The 20,390-nt window shown below is 34.8% G+C and overlaps 1 protein-coding gene across 1 annotated transcript in view; it reads right to left on the reverse strand.

Annotated features, from left to right (window-relative positions):
* Positions 1–20,390, reverse strand: part of LOC142341393 (uncharacterized) — a 76,345-nt gene that overhangs the window by 22,579 nt on the left and 33,376 nt on the right. The window contains exons 7-10 of the mRNA XM_075392321.1: positions 17,273–17,452; positions 6,237–6,409; positions 3,321–3,453; positions 2,775–2,795 (exon numbers count right to left, since the gene is read on the reverse strand). Coding sequence (XP_075248436.1) covers positions 2,775–2,795; positions 3,321–3,453; positions 6,237–6,409; positions 17,273–17,452 — 507 coding nt within the window. The remainder of the gene's footprint in view (positions 1–2,774; positions 2,796–3,320; positions 3,454–6,236; positions 6,410–17,272; positions 17,453–20,390) is intronic.

Genomic DNA, 20,390 nt, shown 5'->3' on the forward strand with positions numbered 1-20,390 from the left:
GATAATTCGGGTGCATTGAAATTATCCATCAAACCGTGAAATTTTAGTTCATCAGCAGTTAGGGTAATCCATAAAGCTCGAGATGAAATTCACAGACATTTAGTGAACTGGGGTTTTGACGTTACTCAGGACAAAAATTCAAATCGCTCGAGCGAGCAGAAAACAATAACCTGAAGCAAACTATAACGAAGGTTGAGCAAACGTTTGCATGTAAGAACACGGACACCCGAATAGAACAATTAGTTGAATTTTCGTTCTATTGCGTAATAAGTTCAATGGTTTCTCAAGGTTAGTGGCTCACCTTTAAAAACAAACGCCAATGCTCGAGGCAAAAGATGTAGAGATTAAAGCCGCTACCAGATGTGTTTCAATGGAAAAACTTAGCTCGTAGATTGTCAGAAAATAGACCCTATAGCTTCGTAAATTTGCAGTCTCAAAAACTTAAAACAGACTGAAAAAAATATTACTTCTTTCTATTAATTGCTAAGATGATATATTTTGATAAGGAATCGGCATAATTTATTGCTGCTTCTATTAGTTGCTCTCAAGTACCATTCAATTAGAGCAAAACACATCAGTTGATTTTCTCTCCTTGCAATAAAGAAGAAAATTTATTTCGAGAGCGAGGAGAGTCATTTATGAAAGTGACGTAAGTCGCGTGAGACCAAAACATAGTCCAGCCAGTGAACCCAAAATTTGCTCAACTAAGATCAAAAAAGGCATACAATTTAGTCCAAATTGTATGAACGGACGAACAAAAAGCAGATTTGAAGTTATCTGGAAGTCATATGGTTGTCATCTTGTTTTCATTGACCGAACAGAAAACCAGACCAAGAGGGGACTAGGATTTCACTGAGAAAACCGCGTAGAAGAAATCTGGAAAATTTAAAAACAATAAAAAGCACAAGTCACATCACCGTTCTTAAACAAAAAACATCTCGCAAGAAAGCGAGCTTTTTCAAAAACCTTTTCTCACTCTATCATATTATTGAAAAATTAAAACAATTAAATTTCACAACTTAAAGGCACTTGTTTTTTCGCTTCACTTCCAGTTTTGGCTTGGTCAAAATCATCATTACAACTTGATTTATTCATTGTTTTGTAGTAATCACGTTGAAACACTAACCGACTAAATTTAATACGAGGAAAAACAAATCTGAGAACAAAAAACTGATACAATATCTGGAAAACTCTCCACAAATTATGACTTGGGGACAATTAGTAGCAGAAGAAGGTGACAAAATAAACTTCAATTGATAGTCAACCACCAACTAATTGACAAAAATATGAAAGACGGTATATGCGGAGAAAACTGAGAAAAAAAAATTAAAAAGAAAGTGGAAAAACATTCCAAGCAAAAAACTAATGCGACACTTCATAGCAATTCTACTCGAAACCCAATTTAAAAATTCTCAAGCTCTTTTTGAACACTTGTTTACTCAATTAGAAACCCACTCAATTTTTTCGAGACATACTGACAACAATTAAGAAAAAGAAATAAAAAAAATTACCAAAGTGCATCGATTATTTCTGTAAAACTTAACTTAGAAAACTGAAGTGTTCGTATCATTAACTAGCAATTGATAAATAGTGGACAAGAAAAACGGTAGCTCAAAATTAAAGACCAGAAGGCATAGTAAAGAAAACAATTCACTGTCAAGGAGAAAAATTATTGTGATAAACGTAAAAATAGTAATCTCAATTGTCAAATTTACAAAAGTAAGTGTTTAACGTCGATAAATTGCTCTCAAATGACAGGTGGGGCAATTTAATTCAAGGAGAGCGGTAGCATTAACAACAATTTTTATGGGTGCAAAAAAGTACAATTCGGGAGGGATCCAAATTCACAACCTCTTGCGTCCTAAACTAAACCCCTTACCACTCGGCTATCAGGCCTTTATAGCCTTCTAGCTTACAATTGCTTTCATTTTTGCAACACAGATCTGACTTCCAGATCAGAAGAACTTAGGACAAGAAGAAAATCAAGAAGATAAGCGTAAAGAAGTCACTAAAAAGTGTAATCGAAAGAATGTTAAAGAAGAAAACGACCAAGCGAAATGTTGCATTGAAAAAGACGCACAGGTTTGCAGTTATCGCTTCAAACTTAGTTCGAGAACAATTAAACATACCTGTAAATTGATATTCATGAAATCTAATAATCACCAAAACTAATAGAACTACATGCGTCAACCAGAAAACTTCCCAAATGCTGGAGAAGTTAACAGAAACTGCTCTCTTTTTGAGCGCGGCATGTGATTTCCTCTAAAACAATTTCTCTAAGTCGCCAATTTAAAAAATGGATCACTATCACTCATCTTCGAGTATAGTAAAAAAATAAAGCTGCCTAATGCAATTTAAATTCTTTGATATGTAGAAATCAAGAGAAGACCAATAATAGTTCCAGCTATAGCTTTGCGGCTACTAAAATTTGCCGAAAACGAAAACTCCTGTTGGAGTCATGATAAAATATAGACTTGACCCAAATATTTGTCTCAAAATTGGTCCGAGAATTCTTTAGATCTTGGAAACTTTATCTTTTAAATTTTTTGATATTTAAAACCAAATATGATCAAGATTCCAATAAAACAATTAAGAATATTATGTTACCTCACCGATACATAAAACATTCAATTGCAGTGTTTATAGCCCGAGAATTGTTTTCATTGCTCATAGACCAAAAAAGAGTTTTTCATAGGGTTTTCAGTACATTACTAAACTAATACTTTTAAATTGAATTGGACTAATATTGAACTTTTTTTTATTGAAACCCATTCCTGATGTAACTCCTGCTAATCCTAAAACAAATTAAATCTATAATGATATGAATCAATATTTGAAGTGAATTAGGCTTGCTTCAAACTTTGTGCCAATTGATGCGTAAGAGAACGCAACCAAGTGACACTTGAATCAAACTTTGAAAGAAAAAGAGATGGTAGTGTAAGATAAATTTAAAAAGTTTCGATCAGCTTATCCCTCCTATTTGGTCAATTTAAAGCCAAATGAATTCAGATCAACCTCAGTTGATCATCTTCAATGAATCCTATATAGAGCACTCATTCTGTGTCCACAATGTTGAAATAGAAAACATGATATTCGCTGAAAAGTTTATGGAAACTTAGCTGCTCAAAAATATTGGAAATTTGTGGAATTTGATTGAAATTTAGTCCCAAAGTATGGAGAAAATATTGGTGCTCAAAAATATCGGAAAATTATGAGATTCGATTGAAATTAGTCCGAAAGTATGGAATTGTTCGTTAGCCCTAAATGTCGAAATATGAAAGAAGATATATTCACTGAAGAAGTACTATGTTTAAAATGACCTTTTTGTTTGGTTTGTGCATCCTCTTCGTCCTGCATGAGGATGTGTTCACTCACCCCAAATAGAGTGCAAACTCCCTTCTGGTGGTTTAACCCACTAAGGGCTGCTGCGTAGTACTCCGCCTCGTATGGCTCCTATAAACATAAACAATCACTACAAAAACAAGCAAACACTACACACGGTAAAAAATCAGAAAAGGAAATTCAATCTGAAAAAATCTCAGGACAAAATGTAACCGACTATTGTCGGGCGAATTGCTCTCAAAAACTTCGTCAGTAGCTAGCCACGGTTTAGTGAGGCTACCTTTAGATTAATTGAAGGGCGTAAGGTGAGCGCAGCGGAGGTGAACCGCAGCGGGGATGCAAAAGTGGATTGGGGGACTGATGTGGGGGCAGTGGGTGGGTAGGGGTGTGGGATCAATTTCTAAGAACCGCCCTTCACACCATGAGTATGAGTCTCAAAAACAGTTTCTGTTAATCGCATACTTGAAGACTAGTGGGATGAACGGCTCTAAGAGAACGTCTCTATGAACGAAAAATCGGCCAAGCAAAAAATTTCATGAAAGAGACAAACAGGATTATTATATTTGCCACAAATTGCTTTTGAGAGCAATTAACAATGATTTCCTAAAAGTGCCTGTTAAGTAATTTATGATAAAAACAATTCTACTATAACTCATTGTTAATGAGGATCAGAGATGATGACATTACGCCACATAACAGCAGCTGAACTGCGGGATCAACAAAGGGAGAGAGGGAGAAAGAAATAGATAGAGTGAGAGAGAGATAAAACGTGAACGAGAAAGAGAAGGAAAGAAACCCTAACCGACAGAGAGAGAAAGAGAAATAGGAATTTTTTCCATGATGGGATTCGACTGTGTAACTTCCAGTTTTCTAGCCTTGTAAGTAAATAAATCATACAGAAAAACTGAAAAAAGCAAAATTAGAAACCAAAAATTTCAAAAACCAATTTCTTGTCCCGAAAGTTCTGTCAAGTAACCCATCTGCAAGACTTAAAAAGTTTCGTTGGACAGTACTGGTCGTTAAACTCAAGAACTCGTTAAATTCAAGACATTGATACTTTAAGAACCATTTCATTGTCTCAAGAGACTATCCAGTATCCCTGTTTAAAGCCTGAAACAGTTTCACTGGCTCATAAGGATTCATACTTGGAACATGTTAAAAATTTTCCAAAAATTTAAAGTTTATCGAAAAATTTCTGAAACTGGAACCATAAAAACTATTCATCAACATTTCATTAACTCAATCATTGGAGAAGGTCCCAGGGACCCCGTCGCCAGAAAAAATTTAAAAACGAGAAACAATTGCAAATATTTTTAAAAAAATTGCTTAAATTCGTGATAATAAATATTGAGAAACATACTTTTACATCTATATACTTTGCGATGACAAATTATCAAACCCTAGAGGAAATTCTGTGGCTCTTGACGCTAGAGAAATCTAAAAAGTGACAAAAAATTACAAAAATAATTGCAAAATCCATAAGAAAAATTGCTAAAACTTGTGATATTAAAAAGTTTAAACTTAAGCTATGACCAACAAAAATTTTCACGAAACTTATTATCAAACCCTAATAGGGTTTTCTGACCCTTTCGGCTCAAAAAAATTTTGAATAATGGCTATTACTGTAAAAAAATTGGAAAAAATTGCAAAAGTCGTCAAAAAATGCTAAAATTCGTGATGTTAAAATCTGGCAGGATTTTCGATTACATAAACAAAATAAAAAGTAACTTCTTTTTCAAATACTAGAAGAGGTTCCTTGGCTTTTGAGGCTGAAAAATTTTTAGAATTCAAATGTTTTCAAAAAACTTGAAAAAAGTTAGTTTTATCGAAAAATTGCTAAAATTTATGAAATTTAAAAGTTGAAAAACTATTCCATGGCCAAAAAAAATTTTTCAGTAACTTATTATCAAACTTCTTTTGCGGGGGCTTTTGGGGACCCTGGGGACCCTGGGTCTTGAAAGCTTTTGGGGACCCTGGGTCTTGAAAGACCTGAATAATGAAAAAAAATGTCAAAAAATTTGAAAAAATGCACGTTTTGTCAAAAAAATTTGCTAAAATTCGTGATGTTAAAATGTTGAAACCATTCCATTACCACTAGAAACTATGCAGTAACCTATTATTAAAACCTAGAGGAGGTTCCTTGACACCTGGGGCATATAAAAATTTTAAAAACGTCTCCGAAGTTGAATGAACTGAAGAAAACAAGATGAATATTTTATGGCTATTCCACAAAACAGTTGAGGCGTAAATGTTACCCAAAACTAAAATAATTTTATTACCAAAACGAGATAAAGATTATTCTGTAGTATATAGAACATCTAGAGCTGGCAATGCTTTTTGTGCGTAGTTTCATTAAGCAATCTAACTTGTTTTTAATTGCATCACTTGGCAAATAGCTGTTTTAACAAACCCATCTTTCGTAACATTTTTTTGCAAAAAAAATGTTTTAATTTGCCGAAGTCATTTTGGGCAAGTTTTGTTATCAATTATTTGAGACCTGCTTTATGTACCACTTATTTTTGTTTATAGAAACAGTATTTAGAAAGTGGTAACAAAACGTAGCACGAGATCCAAATAAAATGGCTTCGTAGTTTTGGGTAAAACTAGAACTTAAAGAAAATTTACAGATGAACATAAGGAGACAATACAAGTGCTACTTATTAGGAAAACGCCGCAGTTTAAAACTAACGCATTGCCGTCGGAAATATTTGTACAAACGAGTAAAAAAGCCTCAACATAGCTGTTAGAAAAAGTATTTAGGACTCAAACCAGGGTCTATAGCGTTTCTGTTAAACTTATATATAAATATATAAATATATATATATATATATATATATATATATATATGCTGGTGGTCGTTACACTTATTTTTGGTTTGAGATCTTTCTGGGTACCTTATGGTAGATGTGTTCCCTGGCTATTCCGTGACTGACAGCCAGGAATGTGAGTGGGAGTAGGAAGCAGAGTATCTGGAAGATGATGGTGAACAACTCTGTGCTGATCTGGCTGTTCAGGATTGTAGTGAAGCTCGATTTGGGCATATTCACAAGGCAGATGAAGATGGCGCCTGCATTCAAATTAAAATAACATAGCCGGCAAATAGCCGGAATAGCTGCGAAAGAATAGACTTGCGTGCCGTATAATAGAGATTGAAACGGATACAGTTATAGGCTGAAAAAGCTATCGAAGCAGCTAAAAATATATTCAGCGATAAATTAATCAAACTTGTTAAAATTCCCTCCGCAGAAGCCTTTCTATTAGTGACCTTAAATACATATGTGAGTTCCTTTTGCCTTAAACAATTTCAAATTAAAATTAAGTCTAAAAATGTAAAAGCCATTTTATTGAGTGAGGTAACTAACGAATGATCAAAATCTAGTCATACAATTGAACTAAACGTTTTTGCTAGAGTGAATGAGAAATGACGTCACGCGCGCAATTGCCGTTAGAGAGAGGAAGAAGTAAATCAGAAAATTTGACCTTTTCAGCTCTGCGGTGTAATCAACTTCAAAACAAAAACAGAGCGTCCAATGACAATGCAAAAGCATAGCAGTACAAATTCTGAAATAAAATCCAAAGAAGTGGAAGAAAAATTATAATTACTCTACCTGACAGCAGATCTATTGTGATCCAAAAAGATAGACAATCTCAAAAGTTGAGAAACTAAAATAACCAAACAAACTAAACAAAGAACAATCATAGCTAAAATTCATGAAGCTCTCACCCCATAGGCAAAATTTGATCCATCTGAATATACCCGTTAACCCATGCACAAGCCTTGAAAACTGTTTATTGGCCAATAAAAATTTTAAAAAACCGAGAAAATACTTTTAAAAAATAGAAAGTTGCAAAACTTAAATAAAGTTTTTTATTTTTGCATTATGTTACATATTAGAATGTTCCAAGCCACTTTCTTGTCTCTAAAATCTGTCTTCTAACCCATCTGTCTGATCTAAAATTTTTATTGGCCAGTACAGATCAATAAATTTCAAAAAATTTGAAAGTAATTGCCAATCGTATTAAAATTTTTCTAAAATTGGTGATATTAAAATCTTCAATCACATTTTATTATCAAGCCATAAAAACTTTCTTTGGCTTAGAGATCGATAAAATAGGAAAAAGGCAATAATTTTCAGAAAATTTGACAAAAAATTATCAAACTTTCTAAAAAAAATTGCTAAATATCGCGTTATTAAATTGTTGAAAACAATTCCACTGCAACCACATACAATAATATAAAATTGCAATACCTTATTATCAGACGGTAGAGGAGGTTATCTGACCACTGAGGTTGGAAAAACACAGGAAATGACAAAAAACATTAAGGAAATTTTTATAAAGAAAATTGAACATTTTATTTAAAAAAATTGCTGAAATTCGTGAAATTGAGATGTCTAAAACCGTTTCTTTATCAAGAGAAATTGTTTAGAAACCTATTATCAAACCCTAGAGGAGCTTCATTGGACCCGGAGGCTAGAAAATGTCAAAAAATTATAAACATTTAAAAATTTTTTAAAAATTAGTTACATTTCTCGTGTTTACGTGTGCAGTACCCAAAAAATATAGCTCATAAAATGATCAAAAAGTATTTATATCATGCAAATGACCTGTATCAAATTTGACAACTGTCAGTTCAAGACCAATTAAAAAAATAGAAAAATGACATAAAGTTAAAAATTGCACGGTTTTAGGCTCCAAATTCTTAAAAATGACGTTTAACCTTGAGTTAAGGCCTCCCAGTAGCTTCACCACTCTAATCTCATGGAGGGACACTAAACACCGCTAAGGGCCTCTAATGAAACTTGATGCCCTCTGAGTTTTACCTCTTCATCCCGTTTTGAAAGCTCAATTTCGTGAAATGAAAAAATAATGTATGAAAACATCTTACAAAAAAAGACAGACCACAAATACAATCCATTTCTTGGATTTCAAAAAAAAGAAAAGCGCCAATACAATCCTTAAATCGCTATTAAAACTTGAATGACTGCTGAAACCACATTCGGGCCCCTAATGGAACTTAGTGACCACTGGGCTTTACCTGTTTATCCCGTTTTGAAAGAAAACCTTAAAAAAAGACAGAGCCCCAATATAATCCAAATCTTGGATTGTTAAAACATAACAGGAGACGTCCTGAATTACAATCCAGAAAATAAAAATTGAATGGCGTCATAATTATTCTTTATAGATTATCATCAAACAATGACAGTCAACAAAATTCTTGACCTTTATTGAGCAAAAATTAACCAAATCTAAAAAAAAACAACTACCAAAGTATTTTTTCCAGGTCTTAGTGCTATAGAAAAAATTGAAAACAACAACACATTATAGATAGTAATTAAATAGTAATTAATAACATTTCTAATTTGACTCCTCACTGATTTGAAAGAGCCGAACAAAGTGTGAACAGATCTCAAAAAAAGACAGCGCACCAATACAATTCAAATGCTTTGGACTGTAAAAAACAACAAAAATTGCAATATAATTCGTATCAGCTTACAGTTTTGCAGCTATTGTAAACAACTACCGACGGTCGAATTGCTCTCATACTCATTGCGGGAGGTTGGCTTGTGTTTTTTGTAAAAAGGTGACAAAAGTGGGAGGGGCAGAACCGTATATAAATTTAATTGTTGAATTGTTAATCCTTTTGAGGTATAGGAAAAATTTTAAAAAATTTTCAAGCGTTATTCATCGCAACTTAGCAGAAACGTACGCTCAGAGCTTAGTAAAGCTCTAATAGAGCAGCTCAGAGACTTAATCTCCCCAGGTTTTGCAGGATTATCCCGTTTGTTAAGACAAAAAGTCAAATCAAATTGCTAAAGCGAACGAAAGAATGTTGTGGCAGAAAAGTGAAAATTCTAAAGTGAAGTAATGTATGAAAAAGTCACATGCGTTTACAATAATTGGTTCAATCTTGTTTTTGTTTCAAAACTACCAGTCTTTGCCCTATTTGGTAATAGACCTAACTGCCAAGAATGATAGGTTCGGGGTCTCTTTCCCATTGTAGGGTTTGGGGGACTCAATGTAGCCCCCACCCACCTAACCTTAATTTATCATTAACGGGGGCTACAAGATGATATAATGGGAAAGACAGGCAACACCTTCGAATTACCGTGAGGATCTTTGTTCTTTATTAGACTACGATTACATTATGCATTTTAATAGACACGCCCCTGGAATGAATGGTGTCCGCCAGAACAATCCCAAATATCAATGTTCAAAGCCAAATGTCGTGTGGATGGAGCGTATGACATTGTCTATCTATCCACTGCCTCGAATATTCAAAATTGCCAACTCGATAGTGTTGATTATTTTGATTCAAAACTTTCGACTGTTAGCGTACAACATAATTCATAGTGTCGCAGTGCAGCTCCTGTCTTTACCGACTAAAATAGCGCTCTAAGGATTACATCGCAACTTTAGATTACCCTTGACAAAAGATTTGTCCTTTCCCCATTTTAAAAAATTATGATTCATAATGTATTCCCCTGTCACCTGTTATCCATAATTACATCATAAATAAAAAGAAGTTATAACGATAACATTTCTTTTGATACCGTTTGTCAAATGTTATTGTCAGTGAACTTTGAGAAAAGCAAATTAATAATTTTTACAATTTTTTAACAAGAACTCAGTGAATTCAAACTTGTTTAATAAAACTCGAACTTAGAAGATTTAAGACCATCACTAGGATGTTAACACCACTTATCAAGATTCAACTCTAATATACAAAACTAAACATAACCGACTAACGTCGGGCGAATTGCTCTCAAACGACCGGCGAGCGGTTGGCTTGGTCAGTAGCTAGCCACGGGGGGGGGGGGGGGTGCACTAGGGGCAGCACTGGGTGGGGGGGGGCAAAAGCGCGGTGGGGGGGGGGGTGGAGCCAATAGTGGGGGTGGGGGGTCAACAAAGGGGGGGGTGTCAACCTCTAAGAACCGCCCCTCACACCATAAGTATAAGTATAAGTCTCCAAGACAGTTTGAGCTGAAACAGACCTGAAAGGCTCTAAGAGCACATAATGCCCGCTGGGCGCTACCTGTTTATCCCGTTTTTGAGGACGAAAAGTCAAAAGCGTCAGACGAAAAATTGGTCAAGCGAAAAATCGCATCAAAAAAAAGACCGACAGGACTAATATAATTGCTACAAACTTCGTTTGAGAGCAATTAAAAATTTATGACGTTAGGACTGCCCAAAAAGAACATCAGACCTAGTAACAAAGACTAAGCAGATGAATATGCAAATAACGGGAATTTGAAAATGATCTTCTTTGCTGAGAGTTCTTGTTTCTATTTCTGATCCCATGTTTTGATATTGACTTGGTTCAAAATAGATTGTTTTACTAATCAACAGCTGTATGAACTCACTGTGAGCGAAATGAGCGAAGAAACAAACTAACCACGAGATGTCAGATATTTGACGCAAGCTATCAACAAAAGGGAGAAATTTGGGTAAAACGAAACGAAACAAAGAAACAAAACCGACCAACATTGGACGAATTAATCTCAAAAGGAAGCCGAGTGGCTAACTTCGTTAGAGCTAGCCATGGTTTAGTGAGGCTAGCTTTAGCTTAAATGAAGGAGCGTAAGGTGAGAGTAATAGATGATTACATCACTCAGCTGAAGTGCGGCATCAACAAAAGAGTTAAGGAAGAGAGCGAGAGAGATAGTGAGAGAGAGAGAGAGAGATCTAGGAATATTTTGAATGATGAGTTTAGACTCTGCCACTTCTATTTTTCTAGCTTGGTTAGTAGTTAAATCATTAGAAAGAAAACTGAAAGTGCAAAATTCAAAAGAAAAGTTTCCACATTTCGCAGTGAAAAAATGTTCAAAACCACTTTTTGTCTCTAGAGTTGTTCTCCCATGTAACCCATCTGCAAGACTTAAAAAGTTTCGTTGGCCAGTAATGATTGTTAAACTCAGAAAAGAACAAAAGTATTCAAAAATTTTGAAAACAATTGGAATTTTTAACACAATCTTGCTGAAATTTGTGATATTAATATTTTCAGAACCATTTCATTTTCTCAAGAGACAATCCAGTTTCCCTATTGCAAGCCTTAATCAAATTTACTGGCTCATAAAGATCCATAAACTTGGAACCTTACCAAAACATATAGCTCATAAAATGGTCATCGAATGTACTTATTTCTTTCAAAAGACCTTTATCAACTTTAACGAGCCTCAATTATAGACTGGTTCAACAAAGATTTCAACAAAAAAATTGAAACATTTTGGGCTCAAAAACTCCTAATAATGACCTTTCAACTATAAACTACGGCCAGCTCGGTAGATTCATAACACTGAGCACTTGAAAGACTACTAAACGCGGCAAATGAATCTTATTGCCGTCTGGGCGCTGCCTGTTTATCCCGTTTTCAAGGGCGAAAAGTCAAATGGGTCAGACAAAAAATCGGTCAAGCGAAAAATCCCATAAAGAAAGACCATCAAAATTGATATAATTGCTACAAGCTTCGTTAGAGAGCAATTAAACAGGCTATTCTTCTAAAAAATTTAGATGAAAAAAGGTCAAGATTTTTACTGAGATGTCATTCGAATTTTGTGTCAAAAATTATATAAAACGTCTGCTAGATGTTGAAAAAGCTAAAACCGTATTGACTCAATTCTAGAAAACTGATTTGAACTGAAAACGATTATAAAATGATGTTTCTGGCGCTATTTAAAAATTCTTTAAATATTTTAACTTCACTATTTTGACCGAAAATCAACAGTGCAAGTTTTGGTTGTCTGAAATTAATTATCATGTTTTCTGATCCCATGTTTGCAATCTAGCCGACATTTTTATTCTAATTGGTTTGAAGAAATTTCATTATTTGATTAATGATCATTATCTTTGGCTTGCTGTATGATGGCATTCTAATACACCTCTCCGTTGCCACGCCCCTTAATGGTGGAGGGCGTTCAACCACGGATACACTTTTCTTACGACAATTGAATATATAACATTGTATAATTGAAATTGCTGTACAACTCACAAAATACGTTATAAGAATTGCAAAAAAAAACAATAAATTATTTCAGGAGGTCAATAGAAAAAAATAACTTAATTATGTATTTTTACATCGAGACAAAACCAATGTACCTCTGGGAGATAACTATTAGGCCACGAAAGCCTGTTTTCAAGTGCCTCAAGCAGAAGAGAAATAACTGTGCTACTTGTTGACAAGAACAACAGGAAAATTACCGCTGTCAATAAAAGAAAGACTTTATTATTATTATTAGTTTACATAGTAACTAATATAGTAACTATATAGTAATTATATATTAACTTATATAGTAACTCATAATTGTCCATGGTGTATTTATCAAGGAATTTCTGGCAGTAATCATTAACTTGGAGGTTTGATTTGTTCGAATGTTATTTACAAAGTTTGGAAAATATACTAGTGAGCAGTTTATCATCTGCCTGATTTTATTATTTATAGAAAAAATGTAATATTCGTTTTTGGGTAGACAAAATTTCCTAGATCTCGTTCGGCATTTCGTAAAATTAGTAGGAAACTTACCTCCGGAAATTAGATTTTCTAGATATGAAACTTAGTATTCGGTCCTTATTATATTTCTTGCTGTTTTCGAAATTTCAAAGAGGTGTAGCTCTGACAAAGACTTTTTCAATTGAAAGCATCAACGCTGTATTTGTTTTTTAATTGGCTGATCATTTCAGATGTTGTTGCTTTAAAGAGAAACACGCTACGTAAAGATATTTTGCTTGACTCAATACTAGAAAACTCATTTGACCTCAAAACGATTATTAATTGATGTTTGTGGCGCTTTTTAAAAATTCCTTAAATTTACAAAGCTTTTTGTTACTATAGTATATTATTTGAGCTGGGCGACGGGGTAACTATTTTAGTGTGGTAGGAAAACATCGAAATATTTGAGTGATCATACCAAAATGGAGGGCGTTGAACGCCAATGTCAATTGGCTGGATGCTTTGAAATTAAAAACTCGTGAATATCGTAGAAGAACATGTTTAAAATAGATAGAAAGTGTTCGGAATTGTTTAATGAATACTACCACAAGTAGTTTAAAATCGCCACCGAGAAATTATCAGACCTCGCGGTTGAGTTGATTTGTTGAATAGGTTCAAGACCGCGACAAAAATCATTGGAATTTTTTCATTCAATTTTAACTGTCATTAAAAGCGTTACACAGATGCATAATTTACACCACACTGAAATGAGTGTGCTGCAAAAGAGTGGTGGAAAAGATAGTCTAATATCGGAGCAGATTTACAATGTTTTGAGAATATATTAGTAAGCAATTTATCACTTGCCTGATTTTAGGTCTTATAGAAAGATTGTGATATTTGTTTCTGAGTAGACAAATTTTCCTAGATCTCGTACGACCATTCGTATTTTTAAGAAATTCATCTTCGAAAATTAGAACTTCTAGACATGAAACTGAGTTTCCGCTCCTTAATAATTTTGTTGCTGTTTTCAAAATTTCATAGAGGTGTAGCTCTGATACATTGTAAATGAGTACTTTTTTCCTGGTTGTTATGGATTCAAATTTTCTTCTGAAAATCAAAATTCTAGCAACTCTGTTTATCATCATTTTCATTGGTTTCAAAATGCACATCAATAAATAAGAACTCCACACTGAGCAATTGGCTGCACATATGCTTTATAATATGTTACAAGCAGCCTTGTACTTAAACATTTCCTCAATCGGTAGAAAAAGGGAACAGAAGGTTGTCAATGTTTTTCCAATGACTCAGCATGTGGTTAGAAATTTAGATTTTTTTTCAAGTACAATGCCAAGGTACCTATTTACTGCAACATTGCGTATTACCGTGTTGTCAATCTCTACAGTGTTTAATCGATGGGTATTTTTATTTTTGTAAAACCTATCTGTTTTTGTTTTATCAGCATTCAATGTGAGACGACTCTTTTTGTGCCAAATTTAGAATCTTTCTAGAGTTTTTTGCTGCTCATCACTTTGGGTTTTCAGGTCTTCTTTGGTGTAAATTACAGCATCGTCAGCATACAAAATTGAACCAGTTCGCGTTGTAGCAAAATCAACATCATTTATATAGATAACAAATAATAAAGACACCAAGATCAAGCCACAGGGTACGACAAATCAACCTAAATTCAGTCAATTGCACTCTATTAATGAGATAGATTTTCAGTAATTCTAGGACAGGCCCGCTTAATCCGCAATTCCAACATTTTTTAAACAAAATTTGGTGGTCAACAATGTCAAAGGCCTTTTAAGGTCAAAGATGGTGAATGTAGTTCCCACCCTTTTTTTATCCAGTTTGATTTCAAGTTCACAACAAATTCTACGAGTGAATCAATTGTTTTTCTTTGGTCTCTGAAGCCGAATTGATTTTTGGTTAGAACCTTTTCTTTGTTCACGAAAGAAACAAATCTGCTCTATATTATTTTCTCGAAGACTTTTCCAACTGCTGGCAAAATAGATATTGGCCGGTATTTTGATGGCTCAGTGTTATCTCCGTCTATTAGGATTGGAACTACTGTCGTTATTTTTGAGCATTTGGGATGCATTTGTTTAAAATTACTCCATGTATTTGTTTAAAATTTCGCATAGTGAAGGTGCTATTGAGGAGGCAATGCTGCTTTGAAAAATGTTGCTAAGATTAAAGACATCGACGCTGTACCTGCTTTTTTAATTTGCTGAGAATTTTCTCCAAATGAGATGTTGGTGTTTCAAAGAGAAACATGCTAAGTACAGATATTTTTCTTCAGCTTGTTGTTAAGAAACTATCAGAATTAGCTGCCAATTTTTCGCCTATTTTGGAAAAAAGTTATTAATAATTTCCAAGTTTGCTTCAGCAAACCACGGTTATGTTGATTTTGGGTCACCCGACAGCTTTCTTACGACCTCAAAAAAGATTCGTTTACCACTGCTGGTAGTATTCTTATTTATTTCTTCTGACATAATTGTCTCAAATTTGTTCTTACTAGTTTTTTGACTACTAATTTTGACTGTTCATCATACAACTTTTTGCTTCTATCAGATTTTTGCATGAGGCACAATTGTCTTAAGTGAATTTTCTTGGAAGCAGCCTTCTTAATATCATTGTCAAACCAATTTTTTTTTGTTTGTTGACTGAAATTTTTTTACTGGCACCACTTGATTCACTTTTTAATATAAAAAATTCCTGTAACTGTTTTGAAAGAAAACCGCAGTAATTAATTCTTGTAACTCTTTTAGAAAAAAAATTGCAGTTTTTAATGCTGAAGCCGTCTGCTAAAACTTTTTCAACGTAGGATTCTACATTTGTTATCATTTTTTCAATGACTCGGGTTTTGATTTTTCGACCTTTTGCGAAAACTGCAGGGCTCATTACTTATATCCCCTGCATTCGTTTCCGTTATCTGCAGCTCAACGCTTTTTTATGACACTTTGTAGGGAGCGCAACTTTGTGAAACACAGATCAAGTAATTTTGTTGTTGTTTTTATCTCCCGAGTGGCAATATTAGTTCCTGCCAGTGTTAGTCCGTTTGCTTGCAAGATTGATGCCAGTTGCTTGATTTTTTTCCTTTCTGAAAAAAATTATATTGAAGTCACCACAGAGTATGTGTTTAATATCTGGTTTCACAACAATTGCTTCAGAAAAATTTCCCAATGTAAGATAAAAATTCTCGTTAGAACAACTAGGGGGATCTAGATGCAGCTTATAACGTTTTCGAATTCTTTATGGTTGATAAGTATAGAGATAGCCTGGACAAAGTCTTACTCGTTTTACAAGGAATTTTACTTTAGAACTACGCGTTACAAAAATATCAACCCCGCCACCTCTTTTGTTCTTCTCCGCGATTTTTATGAATTAAAATTTGGAAGGCGAAACAATTATTTTCTATCAGTATTTTTTAACCATGTTTCCATTATGCATGAAACTAATGGTTGTTGTTCGTCAATCACAAATATTTTGATTTCATCATAGTTTTTGGACAGAGACCTAATGTTTTGTAGTAAAACAGTATTCAAATCAGTTTTTTGACGTTACTCGTCTTCCTTTAGCTATGAAAGAATATTCATTAAGGCATGACTGCAGCGAAGCATTGCCAGTTCTCTAGGAGTTTTTTATACTAGTGTTTTCAGTACTCGCACATTGATGAAACACATTCAGAAGCAAGAAATAAAACTTTCTATTTTAAAATGTTAAAAGGAGAAAGAAATTATTGCGAAAAACAATTCAGAACAAAAAATTGAGTAATCTACCCCCTTAAACAGCATCGGTGAATGGCATACTTAGAGAGAGGTAAGGCTTCGAGAGATTCTAAGGCCCTTGTATGTCTCAATTTTGAGGATGAAAAGTCAATTTTGAGGTAAAAAACGATCAGAATAAAAGTTGCCGTTAAGAAAAATTGCAGCAAATTACGGCAGGACAAAAACAATTGCTGCAATCCTTATTTAAGAAAATGTGTTTCCTTTCCAAACTTTTCGATTATTATTAGGCTTTGAGATTCACGAAATCTAATTGCTAACAGAAACTTAGCAGCAACTAATAGTGGAACAGCACCGTTGACGGATGCTGAAATGTTGACCATTTGTTTTTCATACCTATAAAGCAACAATTTTCACTGGTGTAGTACAAATCTTGCAAAAACTGGAATTGGTCACAGTAAGTAACTTTCTAATCCGTCTAAAACTTGCTTAAAGCAGATCCTCACTTTCATTTATACCAACCCACAGACAAAAAACATTCTCGCCTTTTATTTCTTTGTATTTATTTTCCCTATTGGCAATGTGAATTTCATTTTTTCTCGTGTCTTCAGTGAGCACCCCAACCTCTTCTCTCTGGCTCCTTTTCGTTTTGATTTTCAACCCCAACACTTTCTGCGTCCTTTCTTTGCTTGCCTTTGTTTTAAAACCCACTCCGTACGTAAGCTATATAAGATCAATTCACCCCCTCCCCCCGAAAAAAATTTGAAATGCTCACAGGATGGAAATGAGATAATAGCCAGAATCCACTTTGACATGAACAGGAGGAATATCTCGCACGTGTTCAGTCTGTTGCCCTTGAGGAGTGCCACATAGAACACCACCCTTTGGAATACCCCCAGTGCCAGAAACACCAGGTAGCAGATTGCAGCGAATGATGCCATCAGAGAGTAGCAAGCTGAATAATAAACGCCATCATTAAAACTACGTCTGCAAGCATTTTGCATTTTCCATACTTAAAAAAGCCATCGTTGGGCTAAAATACAAAATGCTTAACGCTTAAATCAATTCATAACATGCCGGAAAATAGGAAAGATTGTTTCCCAAGACCCTGATTGGGATTGAAATAATAAAATTGATATATTTACAAAGAAAATAATTTTGAAGTGCTGTCTATTTTGATTGGGCTTCGTAGTTAGGCACACTCCTGTTGCTAATTAAGTACACGGTGATTACTAGCATTAGCGAAAAACATAAGACCTGGTAACTAAGACAGCTAATACTAATTAGAAAAAATTCTAGTAAAAGTATTTCTAAAACTGGTCTTTATGGGTTTATCCCGTTTCTAATTGTGATTTCGTTTTTCCCCATGGACTCTCTACATTTTAATTTGTTTCGCTGGGCAACTGCTGCTTATAAATATTTTGGGCAGAATGAGCGAAAAATTAAACAGATAGAACAGAAAAACCTAAAGTGAAAAAATTTTGGGAAATACGCTAAAATTTGATAAAAAGTAAAAGAGTTTTAATTGACTAAATAAAATAAACATCGACGGAACCTTGCCAAAAAATAACCTTCAATACCTTCAACACGCCGGGCAAATTGCTCTCAAATCACTATGGTTTGAGTAGCATTGTGGCGTGCATAAGGGGGTGGGGGATCGAGGTAGTGGTCTCGGCGAAGGGGGCCAACCGTAGAGATATAATGAAGCCGGCGGGACTGTAAATCGCCAGGTGGTTGCGGGTGGACAGGTGGTGTGATTTGGAGGGTTATGGGGTGGGTGACTGACTGACTGAAGCTGAAGGGGTGTTGTGTCAAGCTCTTAAGATTAGAAACCATCATTCACTCCATGAATTTATGTCGCATCAGCAGTTTAGGCGAATCAAATACTTAGAAACTAGCAAGGCGTAGGTCTGTAAAAGAACTTATTACCCTGCGGGCATTACCTATTTAACTCGTTATTCAGGAGTCAGAAAGGTCAAAACTTGTCAAGCGAAAAATTGCATTAAAAAGACCACATGACTATTATATTTGCTACGAAATTCATTTAAGAGATATTCGAAGGAACTTAAATATCCGCAAATCAGCTGACGATCATTCAAAACGGGGTACAATTACTTTTAATTACCAAAAACTTTAAAGCCGTAATAATCGTATTAGTCGTACAAAAACACATTGAGTACAAAAACATAGCTGACAAACTGCCAGAAAACAGCCGCAGTATCTGTGCAGATCTGCAGTCTAAAAACAGAGTAAAAGCATAAAAGAAACAGACCAAAAATAACCTTTTTTAAATTTCTAGCTGAAACATTAGATTTTGACTAAGAATATGCATAACTTAATGATGTTTATACCAGCTGCTCTCGAATAACCTTCATTTAGTGTGACACACTCTCTTGACCTTATCTATTCGAATTAAAATAACGAAAAGTCAGTTTCAATGTGAGGACGTCATTTTTGAGAGGAAGTAAGTCAGGTGTGGTCAAAAAGTTAACGATAGTGAACAAAAAACTCGCTCCACTAAGAGTGAAAAGTGACGTCACACTCGCATTGCAGTTGAAGTTGCATCAATGAATGAACAAAAAGCAAATAAGTTCGTAACCAAAATCTTGACGACGAAATGAAAAAACAGCCATCGCCTTGTGGCTATTAAATACATACAAAAAACAAACTTCAAATTGCAAGTGTGCCGTTAAATCGCCCACTCAAAATTATGCAAACCTTGCAAAGCTCACAAATTGAATCCATTTTTCAAAAAATTAGACAGATCTCTACGAAATTGAAACAAATTGCATGAATTGAAACTAAAATGTAATCCATTGCTAACAAAATTGCCTAAAATCAGTATGTTTTTTTCATTTCCCGAAAAATTTATGATAAAAACATTGAGACAACAATTGTTAAAACCTAACGCACTAGCGACGGGCGAATAGCTCTCGAAAAACTGGCTAGCATTTACCTTCATCAGAAGTTGGATATTGTTTAGGGGGGCTTACTTGAGGGGCCCGGAGTGAGCACAGCAGGGGGAGTGCACCGGGGGTGAAGTGTCCGGGAGCGCTAAATGAGGGGGGTCAAACACTAAGCACCGCCCTTTGCACCATGGATTTATGTCTCCAAAACAGTTTCGGTGAATAGCGTATACTTCGAGTCTGGTAACCCCAACGGATCTAAGATAACTTAATGTTCTCCGAGAGTTACCTATTTATCCCATTTTTACGACTTAAAGTCAAAAGGACAAGAAAAAAAACAAGCGAAAAATTGCATAGAAGACCACGTGACTGTGCAAACGTGAAGTGAAACGTGAAGTGAATTTGAAACGTGGAAGTGCAAAACCTGCTAAAATTTGTTGCTGAACGATCTGGAGAACTGGTTTCTATTTTATTGCTAAACGCGCAACAAAGAAAAATTGCTCACTACTTTATAATCAAGTTATCTCGCAATTCGTCAAAGTGGTATGCCCACTAATTATGACGGGGGGACCACAACAATAATCAGGAAAAGCGAATGTGCAGCATTTGATTTTTAGTACGACCTCTACCTCTACCTTAACCTCCCAATTTGCACTGATAATCGCGTAACCTGAACGAAGATTTCCGTCTGCTTAATAATAACACGACAAAGTTGTCATACAAATTAAAGGTTTTTTTTAAAATAATGTAGCAGTAAAAATACTGGATATACACCTCCAGCCAATCACAGACTGAGAAGACACTCTTCTCTTTTATATAGAGAGAACTGAACTATAGTCAGTCTAATAGAGTAGCTACACGATGCGTACACCTCTGACTCCGGTGTTAACTCTTTTTTACATCGTTATAATTGAAGTTTAACTTCAGTGTTTTACCAAGTCGGTTAGTCAGAGAGATATAGGTAAGCCTACTTCGCGCGCAGAAATA

Source organism: Convolutriloba macropyga, chromosome 6, assembly GCF_964194025.1.
Source record: "Convolutriloba macropyga chromosome 6, txConMacr16.3, whole genome shotgun sequence".
Lineage (NCBI taxonomy): Eukaryota > Metazoa > Xenacoelomorpha > Acoela > Convolutidae > Convolutriloba > Convolutriloba macropyga.